The sequence below is a fragment of the Leptopilina boulardi genome, unplaced genomic scaffold, assembly GCF_019393585.1.
Source record: "Leptopilina boulardi isolate dan_hultmark-lab unplaced genomic scaffold, ZJU_Lbou_2.1 LbouV2_123, whole genome shotgun sequence".
Taxonomy (NCBI): Eukaryota; Metazoa; Arthropoda; class Insecta; order Hymenoptera; family Figitidae; genus Leptopilina; species Leptopilina boulardi.
Genome location: NW_026137667.1, coordinates 5,457,250 through 5,474,082, shown reverse-complemented (window position 1 = coordinate 5,474,082; position 16,833 = coordinate 5,457,250). Strand labels below are relative to the sequence as shown.

At 31.9% G+C, this 16,833-nt stretch overlaps 2 protein-coding genes across 3 annotated transcripts in view; both read left to right on the top strand.

Moving 5' to 3' along the window:
- LOC127290673 (protein Shroom) overlaps nt 1-4,502 on the top strand; it is a 240,866-nt gene extending 236,364 nt beyond the window's left edge. For both annotated transcript variants that reach the window (XM_051319427.1, XM_051319428.1), the window contains 3 exons: nt 687-888; nt 1,357-1,623; nt 1,761-4,502. In XM_051319427.1, coding sequence (XP_051175384.1) covers nt 687-888; nt 1,357-1,623; nt 1,761-2,012 — 721 coding nt within the window. In that variant the 3' untranslated portion in view covers nt 2,013-4,502. The remainder of the gene's footprint in view (nt 1-686; nt 889-1,356; nt 1,624-1,760) is intronic.
- Nucleotides 4,503-5,420: 918 nt separating this feature from the next.
- LOC127290652 (myotubularin-related protein 13) lies at nt 5,421-16,152 on the top strand. The gene is made up of 12 exons (XM_051319383.1): nt 5,421-6,214; nt 6,752-6,837; nt 6,948-7,235; nt 7,385-7,604; nt 7,745-7,986; nt 8,356-12,659; nt 12,768-12,915; nt 13,484-13,629; nt 13,719-13,945; nt 14,036-14,242; nt 14,723-14,805; nt 14,959-16,152. Exons 1-12 carry the CDS (start codon nt 6,115-6,117, stop codon nt 15,049-15,051), a joined length of 6,144 nt encoding a protein of 2,047 aa, XP_051175340.1. The 5' UTR covers nt 5,421-6,114; the 3' UTR covers nt 15,052-16,152.
- Nucleotides 16,153-16,833: the final 681 nt, after the last annotated feature.

Here is a 16,833-nt window from a genome sequence, read left to right as displayed (position 1 = left end):
TGCTTTGGAATACAATGAAGGAAAAATAGTTTATAAAAGAATTGGGTTGTTATACTGAGTGACATCAACTAATAAGAGTCTTTTTGGTTCCGAGTGTCTTGACCTCGTTTATAATTTTTCTCCTCCAATTCGTGGAATAAATTATTGTCGGAAGCTGTTTTTTAAGAGAGGAAAAAAAAAAGAGGGCGATGCCAATTTTGCATCTGGCGAACGTTCAATCTGTTTTTAGTATACTATTGTCTTGAACCGCTTTGCTCCTTTAAGGAGGAGAAAGTGTCGATTACGCAAGACGCCCATAAATGATATTGTCAAGTAGATATTCCCCTCTGGTTTATACGATGTTTATTCTCACCTACACGTATATGTAAAATATGTTTTCGCCAGAATCTCGAAACCCTCAGTAGTAGTCACTTTCAGTACACGCAATTTATTTTTAATCTAATCTCAATGGGAAAAATAATAAAATCATCACAATTCAATTTACTCTCTTATGACTTGAAATAATTCGTTGTAATTTTACGGTAACGAGTTCTTCAACTCGAGTCTCAAAATTCCTCTTGTTCTTTTTTGCCTATTTTTTTTCAATTCAGTCCTTCCTTTTATATTGTTTCAATTTTGATTTTCTATTAATTAATTTTTAATTAATAAAAAAATAAAATTAATAATTTTCTATTTCGATTTTTCAGAATTGAATCAGCGCCCGCGACACCGATAACAATTGCTGATCCTGGAAGTCCTCTTTCGCCAACTTCATCTTACTTTACGACCTCGGAAGGAAAGACAACATTCTTGACAAGGTATTCACAAGAAGTGACTGAGGATACTTTACCTATCAAGGATGAACCAACGACTGTTATCATGGACAATGTCGATCTCAGGCAAAAGAAGGTACATATATATATATATAAAATAATTGAAAAAATGGTTCTTTTTCTGTAAATTGGCTTCCTTTTAAATGCATGACAACTGGTAATGAAAATAATTTTTTTCGATATTTCAAATCGAGAATATAACGAACTTCTTTTTCTTCCTCATAATTTTCTTCGTTTAAAGAGTAACAAGAATACAACTTGAAAGCACTATACCGACATTTAAGTCCATAATGAAGGTGATGATTTTCTGAAATCGACCTTCGAGTCAGTCATTTCTCCTCATCAGCACCTTCGTTTTTTAAAAAATTGAGAAAACATAATTACAATTAGTTTATTTTTTTTTATTTTTAAAGTAGATAATATATAGCATTAAATTTTCTTAGTTTTAAATTTTTTTCTAGTAAGAAAAATACGGAGAAAATTGTAAATAAGGGAAAGATTAAAATGAAGTGGAAGAAAATAAAAAAAAAATATTTCTTTACAGGAGGAGTTGGTGATTAGACTGGATAAGAAACTAGTGGTGCTGAGAGCTGAACAGGAGGCTGTCAGGGAAGAAGGTGAATTGAATGAGGCATTAGGTGCTCGTGTCGCTAAACAAGTAGCGGCTGTAGCGCGTCCTGCGGAGATTTCAAAGTATCGACTTCACGTTGAGGAAGTTGGCAAAATTACCAGTCTTCTTCTTGGACTCAGTGGCCGACTCGCTCGTGCGGAGAACGCCCTTCATGGAATGTCAGCCGACCATGCCGAGAGAGTAAGAGTCCCGATCAAATTATTGTCACGAATAAATTTTTTTAAATCATAATTCTATTTTCAATTCATCTTTTTTTTCAAATAATTTAATTTAAAAATTGTGATTTAATTTAAAAGCAATGTTCATTTGATTTGCAGAAAGTCCTGGAGAGTAAACGAGACAAGCTGATAGATCAGTTGGAGGAAGCGAAGATTCTAAAAGGCAACATCGATAAGCGTAGCGTAAACGTCTCGGCAATTCTGTCAAAGTACTTGAACGACGAGGAGTTTATCGACTACCAGCACTTTATCAACATGAAGGCAAAGCTGATAATGGACGGCAGAGAGATTCAGGACAAGGTGAAACTAGGAGAAGAGCAGCTGGTTGCCTTGAAGGAAACGATCGACTAAAACACATTGATTGATGAATTCAAGTCAAAAACCTCGAAACAGAAAGAAAGAGCTGGGAAAGCCAAAGGCGGCATACCAATGGGCCAATCACATGCGATACGAGCATTTTAAAAGGGCATAAAAAGACTTTTTTCTAGAAACATTTTTTTTTTTTTTTTTTCAAAGTGGCAGTAGCCACAAAGTGATCATTTATTCAAGAAAAACAACGAAGTGTGCCTCATTCCAAAAAGAGAAAAAACATTTTTGTACCAAGACTATTTTATGAAGATTTTTTACGAGTTTCATTGATGTGAGAGTAGTCAGTTGGCTTTTTTTTACATATATATTAGTGTCGTTTTATAAGACGCAAATTCTCTGCTTGCAAGGTCACGAGAGGGTTCACGATCTCAATTCTGATTGTCATGCGTTAACCCAATGGAACCTTGATTGCCTAGTCTTTTTTTTTTTTTATTTTAAATGAGTGCGTCGTCCTTATTCAACCGGTGAGCCATTGCGCGTCGCGTACAAACAATTATTCGAAAAAAATTGATTTATTACAAAAATTCTTAATAATTTAGAAATGCAAAATTCAGGAAACAATTCATCTAAAATAATCATCTAGTCTATAAAATTCAAAATTTGAAATCGAAAAAACTTAAATTCCACTGAAAATAGTACGCGATGATAATAAAGACCACGGCGAGAATCGTCGAGTTGATTGGCGAATTTTCATCTACACAATATGTGTACAAATTAAATAATGTAAATTACTTTTTTAATTGTGAAAACTATATATTAGAATTGATGTAAATAATGAAAAGTGATTTTGAAAAAGTCGGCAGCTATTTGGGCGCGCGGACATTTGTTTTTTATTTGGAAGAATTTATCAAGACTTACAATTAGTATAATTGTATTATTTATTGAATGTATTAAATCAGGCAAGTGAAATTTTTTTCGCAATGGAAGAAATCAAAATTTTAATATATTATTATTATATATATATATATAAATATATACATAATATAGAAATATAATTATATAGAAATATTATATGAGAGTAATGTATCATTTCGAAAGCGTGTAAAATACAAAATTTTTTTTTTTTGTACTCTGTGCAATTTCAGTGTTTATACTTATAATTAACCTTGCCGTGGTGTTTTACTGTGAGTCATTTTCTTTTTTTTTGTGCAAAAAAAAAAAGAAAGATTTGAAATTGTATTATAGTTAGTTAATAATAGCATTTCTCATTTTCCACGGAATAAAAAAAAAATGCGTTTGGTTGACTGGAAACTATAAATTTCTATAACAACTAAAACATTTACACGTGAAATAACGAAACTCTTACACTGTACTCTTACCTGAAGATCTCTCGCGAGATCTTCTTGATGCTTGTGATTTTTATTTACTCTACGATAAGAAAAAACCAAGGACGCTCGACGCAAATCTACAATGTCAAGCCTCCCTGATTTTTAATTAAAAGAAAATGAAAACAAAAATTGTATGCCTTAGTTCGAAAAGTTTTCTCTCTTTTTTAAAAAATGTATTTTTTTTTGATTAATTTAAAGATTTTTCAATTGCTTACCTCTTCGGCAATATTTTCTCTTCGTGCGCCAATGACGATGATAATCTTTAGCGTCGAAGATGGAATTTTTCAAGATCCTCCGAATTTTTGAGCTCAGTAATGAGATATTTACTGTAGTTTCAAAACTTTTGCGATGGAGCTACAAAAAATAAAAGAAAAAACATTACGATTAATAAAATAAACAAATTTTAATTTAAAAAATTTAAAAAAAAAATTGCTGTTAAATTCATTTGACTTGTCAATTGGCTTGTGAAATAATTTAACTGTTTTTTTTTATATAATATAATTTTTAGTAGGAATAGTCGAGTCAAATGGATTAACAAGCAATGAAAAAAGTTGAGAAAATACACTAAAGACTGAACGCAAGGCATATAATTTTGCAAATAATAATAGTCAGTTTTCTGTTCCTCATTTTTTTTTTTTTCATTTGCAATACGAAATTGCAAATTTAATAAAATAGCTGTGTCGTGATTTTTCCTTTTTTTTTTGTCTAAAAATGCAATGTAATTTTTATATGTGCGAATATATATATATTTTTTGTTTTTATTAATCACGGCACTGCTATAATGATTGTAAATATAATAATGAATTATACGAAATACTTATGGTGCTCCGGATTGAATTTTTTTTTTTTTTACGAAACATTGAGAGAAAAAAAAAACTAGAATCGTTTCATTTTCAATTATACAATAGGTCTTTTAAACATAAGTACTACATTGATATTTAACGTTTCTCGCTGTTTTTGTATATAATATCACTTATAATTCTCATGTGAAATCCATAACATTACACAAATCAAGTCACATTCAATTTTTGTGACTCTAGATTGTTTTAGTCTGACAATATTATCATGTATTAGGATTATTATCAATCATTACGATAACCACATTCTGAAAATCGCTTGCAATAAATTACATATTGAAAATTTAGGTGTGTTTTATTTCTTTCTCTATTAATTAATCAATTAAAAAATTCTATTTACTACTATTACAATTTTAATTAATGCATTTTTGTAATGTTAAACGTTTTCAATTATTATTTCAATAATTTTCTATTTTTTAAATATATTTTGTATATTTTTATGTATGACTTTATTTATGTTTTACAGATTTCATCGATTTGCGACTGATAATTATACTATAAAATTCCCGGGAAAATTCGTTTTTAAATTTGAATTTTGACTAACCGAGTGATTTATTGCGCGTGCGCAGAAACACAGCGCCTATTTTAAATTTTAAATAATGTTCGCTCCAAAATTGCTATCTATTTATGTAAAAAAAAGCGTGTGAAAAAATAAATTATTTAACTCTATAATGACTATAAACATTGAAAAAATGTTCTATTCAAATTCGTATACAGTTAAAAGAAATATATTATTATTTTCCCGGAAAATTGGTAACTTGTTTCAGTAGCGTAACTGAAAGGCCCTTATTATCTTGATTCGAAGGGTAAAAGGGTTTAACCATGTATAAATATAAATTCTTACAATTTCTTTTGAAAAAATAGTTATTCTTTTTATTAAAATTAAAATTATTTTTTAATACTATTATATTATTTAAAAAATATTCTTTTAGACAAAAAAACTGTGAGAAGAATCTTAAATTCTTAGAGTGAAATTGAGCCTAGCAACAACGCAGAATAAGTAAAATTATTGAACTTAATCTGCAGGAAGTAAAGTTAAAATTAGAATTATTATCTCAGGCTTTACGTACTTTGATTTTCAACTGGAGGGGCGGTTTCTTTTTTTCTATTTTTATTTCTCCATAATATACAAAAGGAACCATTTAAAAATGGGTCAAGTTACGTCCCTGGGATTCAAGATCAGAAATTATTCCTTTTAGCTTCATTTTTCCATAAAAATCTTAATCTGTGTAAAGAGTGTAAAGAAAACGAGATTTCCGTATATAATTGCTGCAGCATGATGATAATTATAAAAAATGAGAAATCGAGTGGTGGGGTGATGAATAAGTATGGCGGAACGAGAGCCATCAGTGTACGAAGTTGTTCTTTACGCTCAACGTTTCACCGAAACTTGTGGCGCTTTAGTTTGGAAGGTTATGGATTAAAGCTTCGGGGTGTGGCATCGTATTGTTGTCTATAAAATGAAAATACTTTGTGCTAATTATGCCGCATAGCTCTAGCGTTTCCGCTATTATAAAATCTGTCGATAAAGTGAAAACAGTGATTGTGAGTTGTCGTTTTCGTGTGTTTCAAACCTATACAATCTCATTCTGAGGGTATCATATTTTTCAAAAGAAAAATAATAAACAACTACAAGAATCAACGACTGGGAAGTCATCTTCAGGGTCAATTACATATCGGTTCATTGTCTTTTAACCTCCAGCACCTCGAGTGAGTCATGTTGTGACAAGTGTTTTTAAATGTGTGTTTGACAATGCGATTTCAGACACGTCAATCTAATTATCGTTGACGCATTAATAAAAAAAAAAATAAAGACACCACTTTTTAAAAAAAAGCGGTGAATTCCTTGCTCTGCAGCAAATTTGTCGATGAAATCAAAAGCTCCATACACTTCGTGGGATGTTGAGCGTTACCACCCCCACTCAGCTCCACGAATATACCGAGATGTCTCGGTTAGCCGACTACTTCATAGTCGTCGGCTACCATCACGAAAAAGAGAGTAAGTACAAAAGGTCTTATTTTTCTATTTTATTCATTTATTTTATTCCACTTATTCACGTGAAAATTACAATCTCCGACACCCTTCAATGCTTGGCCTCCTAACCTCATTTTCTAGAAATATAACCTCAATCTTTACATTTTCAATTAAAAAATAATTGTTTCTCATATTTCATATTATTAATTAATATAGAATTACACATTAAGGGGATTCTTGATATTGAAAAAGTTCAATTATCATATGTCAGTTTGTTTTTTTAAAGATTAAAACACAATATGTTATACTTTCAATCATCTCATTATGTATTCTTTGTGTATATATATATAGTTCTTTGTCACATTTAAGATATTTTCAATTTAAATCATTCTGTTTGTGTATGTTATTAATTTATTTTGAAATTTAATTAGCAAAAAATTTAAAGTATTCTCTCTGTGTCATTAAATTAACAAATATTCTTTTCCTCATATTTCAATGATGACGGAATATTGACTCAAGTATTATAAATGAGCTAATAATACATAACTGTAATCATTTTAGGAGGTGGAATTAGCAGTGGCATAATATTACAAAGGTTTCCAGAAAAAGATTGGCCTGATACTCCATTCATTGAAGGCATAGAATGGGTAATTATCGCATTAACAATGACACCCTTATATGTATTAATTAATCATACTAATTAATATTTTTTATATTTTATAAATTTAATTGACTCTTGGTCATTTTTTTTTTACAGTTTTGTCAACCTCAAGGATGGGCCTTGTCGACCGAAAGGCAGGAACCTCGATTTTACGTCGCAATATTAACCGACATAGATGCAAATCGTCATTATTGTGCTTGTATGTGCTTCAACGAAACTGTCTCGATAACACCCAGCAAACCCGTCGACGAAGAAGAGGATCCCGTCGATGGTGTGAATCGTGCTCTTGTGAAAGCAATCCCAGCTGTTTCACATCACAGTATCATGTATGCACCAAAATGTTTAGTTCTCGTCTCCAGACTTGATTATATAGAAACATTTCGAGTAAGTTAACAATTTTTTGAAATAAAAATTTTATTAAATTATTTAAATTTAAAATGAAACAAAAATTAAATATTGAAAAAGAAAAGTTAAATTAAAATCTTTTATGCAATTTTTAATTGAAATTTTGATTATAATTTAATCATTTACAGAATTGTTTGGGAATAATTTACACCGATTATGTGGAAAATCTTGGAATACCTTTAGAGACATTGGTGGGAAATATTTTGGGATGCATACAAGTTCCACCGGCTGGTGGACCACAAGTACGATTTAGCATTGGTGCCGGAGATCGACAAGCATTACAGCCTCCAATTAGTCCCTCTTTACCTATAACTCATACCAGCGTCAATTTACTATTCATGCAATTAGGTAAATTATATTTAATATAAGTTATAAAGATATCTAAATTATTTAATTTAAAATTCTAATTTGAATTTAATTTTACATTTTACATTTTTTAGCATTTGATTTCTTTATAAAAATTGTTAATTAAAATTAATTTCTTTTAGGAATCAGAAATGTCCTTGTACTGTTTTGTGCAGTTATGACGGAACACAAAATTCTCTTTCACTCATCAAGCTATTCACGTTTAACGGAAGGATGTCGTGCTCTCACAGCTTTAATGTATCCATTCAAATATACCCATGTGAATATTCCCCTATTGCCGGCTGCTTTGATTGACTTTCTCGACACTCCAACACCATTTATAATGGGTGTTCATAGTTCATTGAAACATGAAGTTGCTGAACTCGTGAGTATTCTCAAAATTATTTTATTTCGACAAAATTCTTTTGTGCAATTTAATATAAAAAAAAAAAATTCTATTCGAAAACCTGTTTTTATTGCGTTCTCGTAATTTTTCATCCTTGAATTATTGCCGCTGAATCACGATCATTATATACACGATATTCACTCTAGTCATTGTCTTTGATTTTATCAGTATTAGAAAACTAAAGTGTGACTAGATAAAAAAAAAAGAGAGAAAAACAGTTTATCTATTTATGAATGATAACACTTGATTTTTTTTTAATTTTCGATCAACTAAAAATATTTTAATTAATATTTATTTTTCTAATTCCTGTCTTTTGTAATAATCATTGTTTTTTTTGGAAAATTACAGTTGGACGTGATTGTCGCCGATTTGGATGGCGGTTCATTAATGGTACCAGATGGTGTATCGTTATCACTTCTTCCTGAGCCGCTATTGTCACAAACTCAAGATGCATTATCAATGGTTTTACAACCTGAATTGGCCTGTGCGGATTACGCTTTTCCTCCACTCGCAACAAGAGCTCCTCATCCACCAATGTTGGACAAAGAACTTCGAGCTGTATTTATGCGAACATTTGCTCAACTATTGCAAGGCTATCGCAGTTGTTTAACATTGATAAGAATACATCCAAAACCTGTCATCACATTTCATAAAGCGGCATTTCTTGGCGAAAGAGGCCTAACTGACTGTGATTTTACAACAAGAATTTTGGATTGTATGTTTTTCACTTCATTTATAGCTGAACGTGGACCACCATGGAGACCATGTGACGTATGGGATGAACTTTATAGTAATTTTAGTGATCATTTAAAACAAGAATCACAAGATCAACGTTTAATATTAACGCATATTCAAGAATTAGCGCAACAACTTTATACAAATGAAAATCCAAATCCCCAGCCTTATGTACAAAAAATTCTTAAACCACCAGAAGGTGCATTCGCAAGAATACATCAGCCAATGTTGCCAAGAATAAATCCTGAGAATGTACAAGCAATAATTGACGAGGGTTTAGCAAAAAGTAATCTTAAAGTGAGATTATCATCGTTAAGGCCAATACAACCACGAATTGTTCCAATGGGACCACACATATCGATAACACACGATACTAGACATTTAGTTAGTAATTCAGCGCGACGTCTTGAGGTACTTCGCAATTGTATTAATTGTATATTTGAGAATAAAATTTCCGATGCAAGAAAAACATTTCCAGCTGTATTACGCGCTTTAAAAAGTAAAGCAGCGCGTTTAGCATTGTGCATGGAATTATCGCAACATGTCGTTGGTAATAAGGCAATGTTGGAACATCAACAATTTGATTTAGTAGTGAGATTAATGAATTGTGCATTACAAGATGATTCATCAATGGATGAGCATGGTGTTGCCGCAGCACTTTTACCACTTGCAACTGCATTTTGTCGTAAATTATGTACAGGTGTAATACAATTTGCCTATACTTGCATTCAAGAACACGCTGTTTGGCAAAGTTTACAATTTTGGGAAGACGCTTTTTATCTTGATGTACAAAAGGATATTAAACGATTATATTTACCTGGGGAAAATACACCGCCACGACAAATTAATGAGAGTATATTAAGTCCAATTAGTCCACGTGAAAATAAAGATTTTCCATTTCGTGAACGTGGTTATCGTGTTCAAGAGCCATCGGCATTAGAAATTGCCGCTGAACAAATGAGAATATGGTCATCGATAAATGGTGATAAACAAAAGGAGCTTATTGCAAGTGAAGAGAGTACAATGTACAGTCAAGCGATTCATTATGCAAATCGAATGGTTTATTTATTAGTACCACTTGATATTAGCACAAAAACACATCGACAGGATCATGTTTATGATGATGAGAGAGCAAGTAATAGTATAACAAATAGTGTGGCGAGTGATAGTGGTGATGCTGAATCGGGATTTGAAGAAGCCGATCCTGGTGAGACTGGTGCTTCGGTGATAAGAATGGTGTCGCGATTTGTTGATCGTGTTTGTACGGAAGGTGGTGTGAGTACAGAGCACGTGAGATGTCTTCATCAAATGGTACCCGGTGTTGTTCATATGCATATCGAGACACTTGAGGCAGTTCATCGTGAAAGTAAACGTTTACCACCGATACAAAAGCCAAAGATATTGACACCAAACATGCTACCAGGTGAGGAGGTCGTTATGGATGGTCTTCGTGTTTATTTACTACCAGATGGACGCGAAGAAGGTTCAGCGGGTCTTCCAAAAACACCACCACTATTGCCAGCTGAGGGTGCGATATTTCTCACAAATTATAGAATTGTTTTCAAAGGTATACCATGTGATCCTTTTGCCTGTGAACAATTGGTCGTTCGTTCATTTCCCGTTACTTCTTTGACAAAGGAGAAACGTGTTTCGGTTCAGCATCTCGCTCATTTGGATCAATATATACAGGAGGGTCTACAATTACGATCGTGTACATTTCAATTAATTAAATTAGCCTTTGATGAAGAGGTTACACCGGAGAATATTGAAACATTAAGAAAATTGGTTCAAAAAGCCCGAAATCCACCACATATTTTTCATCATTTTGCCTTTAATGGACAGGTACTAGTCACACCGACGACTCATCATAAAGGCAAGGAAAAGAATGCCACACTCAAGGGATTTGCCAAAAAAACACTATTGAAAACGGCAAGAAAAGCGGGATTCAAACCTAAACAATCATCAAAACGACAAAAATATGTATTACCTAATATGAATCTCACGAATAGTAATAAATACATGACATCACCTGGTCGAATGAGTCTTCCAATGACAGAAAATAATGACATGAGCCATGATGATGATTTAAGTGTCGACGAATTTGAAATACCGGGTATAATACCCGCGCAACCTTTAACTGATGCTAAAACACTTGAGAGATTATCGGAACGAAGTTATGTTCGTGATTGGTATCGTTTGGGTTTATGTTCATCGCGACCGCAAAATAATCGACGTAATGAACCATTTCGTTTGACATCGGCCAATTGTGCCTATATGTTGTGTCGAAGTTATCCGGCATTATTATTAGTTCCTACTGCTGTGACAGATGATAGTATTCGTCGTTTTTGTCGTTTATATAGACACAATAGAATTCCAGTTGTAACATGGCGACATCCAAGAACAAAGGCATTATTAATACGTGGTGCCGGTTATCATGGTAAAGGTGTAATGGGTATGTTAAAAGCACATCCAACATCGGCTGGTAATTTAAAAGCTACCTCATCAGAAAGTACGTCTTCCTTGGAACAAGAAAAATATATAATGGCACTTGTTGCCGCGACACCTCTTTCAATATTACGACAAGGTTCAGCTTGGGGAATGTCGGATAGTTCATTAAGTATTGATTCATTATTATTGGCCGCTGAGGATAATCGAAATAATGCAACACCAGAACAATCGCGACGAAATAATCATTTTAATAAAGCAATGGGTAATCTTGGCTCTTCCGGTGGTAAAGGACCAAAAAATTTTGGACGTTGGGGATCATTGAAGGACAAAAGACACAGTTCACAAGCATCATTGTCTTCCGTTAATCAACGTGGTACAATACGTCATTCTGCCGATTCTGATAGTGGTACTGAGTGTGTTCACACCTTTCAACGTGCTGCATTGTACGTTCTTGGTGAAAAATCATATATGAAAGGTGTAAAGGCAGAGTCAGCGGCACCAAAAACAGATTTCATACCAGTTGAATTTTATGATGTTCGACATACGAAAGCTGCTTTTAAAAAGTTGATGAAGGCCTGCGTACCCAGTTCACCAAGTATCGAACCGGATCAGAGTTTTTATAAATTAATTGAGAGCTCCGAGTGGCTTCATCAATTGCAAAGTTTGATGCAACTCGCCGGTGCTGTTATTGATTTAATGGACGTTCAGGGTTCATCGGTTGCTGTATGCTTGGAAGATGGTTGGGATACAACAGCTACAGTTTGCTCAATAGCTCAAGTTTGTCTTGATCCACATTATCGAACAATTGATGGTTTTCGCACTTTAATTGAAAAAGAATGGCTTGGTTTTGGACATAGATTTGGTCATCGTAGTAATTTAGCGACAAATTCACAGACAACTAATTTTACGCCAACTTTCCTTCAATTTCTCGATATTGTTCATCAAATTCAAAAACAATTTCCATTAGCATTTGAATTCAATGAATATTATTTGAAATTTTTGGCTTATCATTCAGTGTCTTGTCGATTTAGAACATTTTTATTGGACTGTGAATTTGATAGAGTTGAATGTGGAATCACTGCGGTTGAAGATAAAAGAGGATCGTTGACTAGTCATCATAAGGGAGTTGATACTGGTAGTGATGATGAGACTGTTTATCCTGGTGGACGATTGGCAGGTACAAATATGGGATGTAATTTGGGTCAGAGTATTTTTGATTATATTGAAAAACAACATGCAAGATCGCCTTTATTTTATAATTTTCTTTATACACCAAATTCGGAACATCCGATATTGAGGCCTGTTTCTCATTTACCGAATTTGGATATTTGGAATTATTATCTTGAGGAGGAATTAGCGCATGGACCCGCTTATGATTTGGAGATTCTTCAGCAAGATTCACAGCAGGAAGAAGAGGCTGAGGCTGCCGATGGGATTGTTAAAAGCAATCGAAAAGTTGTAATTCAAGGGTGAGGATTTTCTTTCTTTTAGTTTTAATTTAATTTTTAAACAATTATTTTACATTTATTTCAAATAGAATTTTATTAGAAAAATAAATAATTTTTTTAATTTTTTAGATACAACAGCGTCAGTTCAATGGTACCTGATCAATTTACTCATTTATTAGAAGAAATTCACAAATTAGAAACGGAACTAGGTCACTTGCCACAGAAATGGAAAGTCCTTTGGGATAAACTCGAGTTGCCCAATACTGATTCTCTCGCGGTAAGAAATCATTAATATTTTATTTTTCAAAAATTTCAATCGAGGAAGTGAAAAGATATATTATCTCTTAGAAAATTTATTAAAAATACCCGCAATAATTTTAATATTATTTTTACGTGAAAAATTTAGAAATTAAATAAAATTAATTAATAATTTTATATTTCAAAAGAAAAACAAAGAAAATATTTGTGATTTTGATATTTTATCATTTTGTTTGACATAAATCCCAGAGAACAATGTGCAGAAAAGTTACTTCAAAATGTTTCTGCTTGGATTTCCATCAGGTTAACGACAAGGTGCGATTTTTCAAAAAAAAAAAATTCAATATTTCCGGGGCACAAATGTCGATCTTTGCACATTTTTCAAATGATTATTGTAGCAATAAATTTATTCTGGATTCACTGAAAAAAAAAGAAAGCACAGATGTATTTTTTTTTGGTCATTTTTAGAAACTGCACATTACTGCCATTACAAACAAGATATTTTTTTTATGCGTGCAGTTTTTATGTAGAATTTTTTTGCTTAACATCGTGTGGAATTAAAAAAAAAATTATTTCTTTTTTTACAGAGACACGCGTCTTTCAGTACGGCTCTCGTTAGACATCACGGTCGGCTCATTCATAAACGATCCACATTGGAATTACTTTTAAGAGGGAAACTCGCTGGCGGAACTGCAACTGGAAATGAGAGTTCTGTCTACGCTCATCCACACAGGTAATTAATTAATTAGTTTTTATTTTTATTTATTATAAAAGTAAAATATCTTAAAAAGGGAAAATTATTTTTGTTATATTTTTAAATAGATTCGAGAGGTTGGATTCTGCAACACCAACTCATTGTGATGCGTGCTCTGGAGTTTTATGGGGACCAGTAAAAGCCGGATTGAGGTGTGTTGATTGCGGTCACGTTTGTCATGACAAATGTGCCGATGCCGTACCGAAAAATTGTACAAAATACAAAGCCGTAGCTGACAATTTACAATCGCATACTCTCACTCGAAGTGGTGGTGACAATGGAAGCGTAAATTCAAGTAAGAACTTTATTTTACAATAAATAATTAAATTATACGTGATTAAAAAAAAAAAAAATTGTATTTACATATTTTTATTTACTTTTAAAGGTGTCACAACAATGCAGACGACTTCGCAGCAGTACTACGATCAATTTTCTAGTAATGTAGCTGAAAACAGAACACACGAGGGATATTTATATAAACGTGGTGCACTTCTCAAAGGTTGGAAGCAACGATGGTTCGTGCTCGATTCTATAAAACATCAATTGAGGTACTACGACGCGATGGAAGATTCACATTGCAAAGGTTACATTGGTGAGTTTTTCGAAAAAAAAATATTTTTTTAATCGGCAAATTTTTTTTTGTTTCATTGATTTGAATCTTTTTTTTATTTTTAATATCCAACTGTTATTTGAACTCTTGATTAATTTACAAATATTGCGATATTTTTAAAAATTCAATAACATAATTTCAAAATATGAATTTTTCCGGTAGTGTTCGAAATTCATAAAATCGCGATCGCTTTAATTATTAGAAAGAAGTATTTTTTTTTAAATTTAAACATGATTTCGGGAGTGTTTCCGCTAGATGTTATCGTCCTCGATCAGTTGGAATCTAAGGTTGGAGATATAATTTATATTCTAGGTAAATTAAAAAAAATATATTCGACGAACGCAAAAATATTTTTAATGCCACACTTGAAAAACAAGTATTTGAGAACATTTTATTAATATTGAAGAAATTGAAAAAAAAACTGCGGTACAAAAATTAAAAAAAAAATTGCGCTAATTACAGATCTTGCCGAAGTTGTGTCTGTGACTCCTGCAGCGCCAATGCAAGGCCCACCAAAGAAAACGGATGATAAATCATTCTTTGATGTGAGCAATTTAAATTATTTCTTATTTAACAAAAAATAGAAAAGAAATTATTACAATTTCAAAAATAAATTAATTAGAAAAAAATCTCAAAAACAAAATAAGTGAAAATTAGGTGAGGGGTAAAATGTAAATAAAATTTATTTTACATTACAGCTACGCACAAACAGGCGAACCTACAATTTTTGCGCAGGTGATGCGACAACGGCACAAGAATGGATCGAGAAGGTTCAAGCGTGCTTACAGTAGTGCCTCTGTTCTGAGTTTTTTTTTTTAATTTTAATTTTTAAATCATGGAAGTGACTGATAGGATAATTTAAATTTAAATTTTGTTAAATAATTTTGTATAGCTTAATTATATATCGAAGTAATAGATGTTTTTTAGGTGTTGCGAATCTCGTGAAAAATGATATATAGAGTTTAAAGACAAAGACTATGTGTCAGCAAATACTGTTCTCAATATTAGAGTGCAGATTATTGTTGTACATTATCATTCATAGAAATTTAATTTTTATATGTTAACAAAAGAAAAAAAAAACAATTGAGTGACAATTGAAGAAAAAACAAACGAGAGAGATTTATCTGAAAGCACATTTTTTTAGTTTTGTTTTTTATATTTTTTTTGACAAAAAAAAACAAACAAACATAGTATTGAAAAATAAAAAGTTTATTTAAAAAGTCTAACTTATAAGCTTCGTATATCTGTCGATATATCATTAGATTTAGTGGAGAACAGAAAAAAAAAAACAATGAGCATTGTCATTTGAACTATCAAGACGTAATCTCATTTATATTGAGATGAAAATAATATTATTATAGATAAAATAAAAACAAAATGCATGCTCAGCTTTTTGAAATTGAATTCGTCGCTATAGGTATACTTTGTTTTTAAATTTCGATGCGCTTTTTAATTATTATGAATTAAAAATGGAAAAAAAAATTAAATGGTGATGTTGGCAAAGATAATTATTACATGTTGTTTGTACACTAACTTCTGTGTAGCACAGATGCCATGAAGACTTATTTAATTTTAAGTAATATTCTATAATCAAATCTTTAAAAAGAAAAGTACAGATGGAAATGATTACACAGCGAAATCGATATTTTTTGAAAAAAAAAAACAGTGGCAAACGCTTGTTCGCTTAGCTTTTGTTATTTTTTATTTTATTTTATTTTTTTTTTTTTTGTTATAAAAACCCTTTTTGTACATTCCCCTGTTTCGCGGAAACGAAAACTTCGCCTTAAATGTTCGCTTTAGATTTATACGCAATTATGTGTTTACTTTTTAAACGAAAGTTGACTGATACGCAATTATCTGAATTTTGCAAATAAATTACAATTTTTCGTTAATCACTTGTTAATTTTTTTTTAAGATTGGGGTAAAAAAAAATTAGGACTCTTAGAAATTACTCATTTTTCTAGCGATTATTTTTTAATCGTAGTTTATTTTATTTATTTATTTCTTGGAGATTTTGTTTATCCTTTAGGAATGTATTGATTTTGGATGAAGAAAATTAAAAAGGACTCTGTTTTATCCCGCTCTCCAGGCGTTTGATGATCACTAGATGGCATTTATTTCTTCAAAAAAAAAAAAAGAATGAAAAAAAAAGGAAGTATTAGGTTCTTTTTTTTAGAGGAAGGGTTAACCATCGACAGAATAAATATGAATACTTATAGGTAACAAACTTTTTGGGGTGCCTAATTTTTCAGGTATAACTTTTTTTCTTCTTTCTTTTTCACAGCATCCCTTGAGGTTGAATCATCGACCCTACGGGAATCTCATCACTGCTGCGAACTCCAAAGACTCTGCAGCTTGGTGTTTTTCTATACAGAGCGACAAAAAAGCCCGGCTTGTCACGTGACGTTGAATTTCCACATCCCTCTCTTTTCTGCGCGATCGTCACTATAATCAAGAGGATGGGATCTTTGGAAAAAATTTCGCGAGGATCAAATTTTCTTCTCTGAAATGAATTGATGTGGGAAATCTTGAATTTTTTTTTTTTTAAAGGTACAGTAAATTAAAAATATTTC

Coding starts and splice junctions, on each gene's coding strand:
- LOC127290652 (XM_051319383.1), top strand. CDS start 6,115: ATGTTGAGCGTTACCACCCCCACTCAGCTCCACGAATATACCGAGATG. Junction 6,215..6,751: donor CTACCATCACGAAAAAGAGA/GTAAGTACAAAA, acceptor TAATCATTTTAG/GAGGTGGAATTAGCAGTGGC. Junction 13,946..14,035: donor CAATGGAAGCGTAAATTCAA/GTAAGAACTTTA, acceptor TTACTTTTAAAG/GTGTCACAACAATGCAGACG.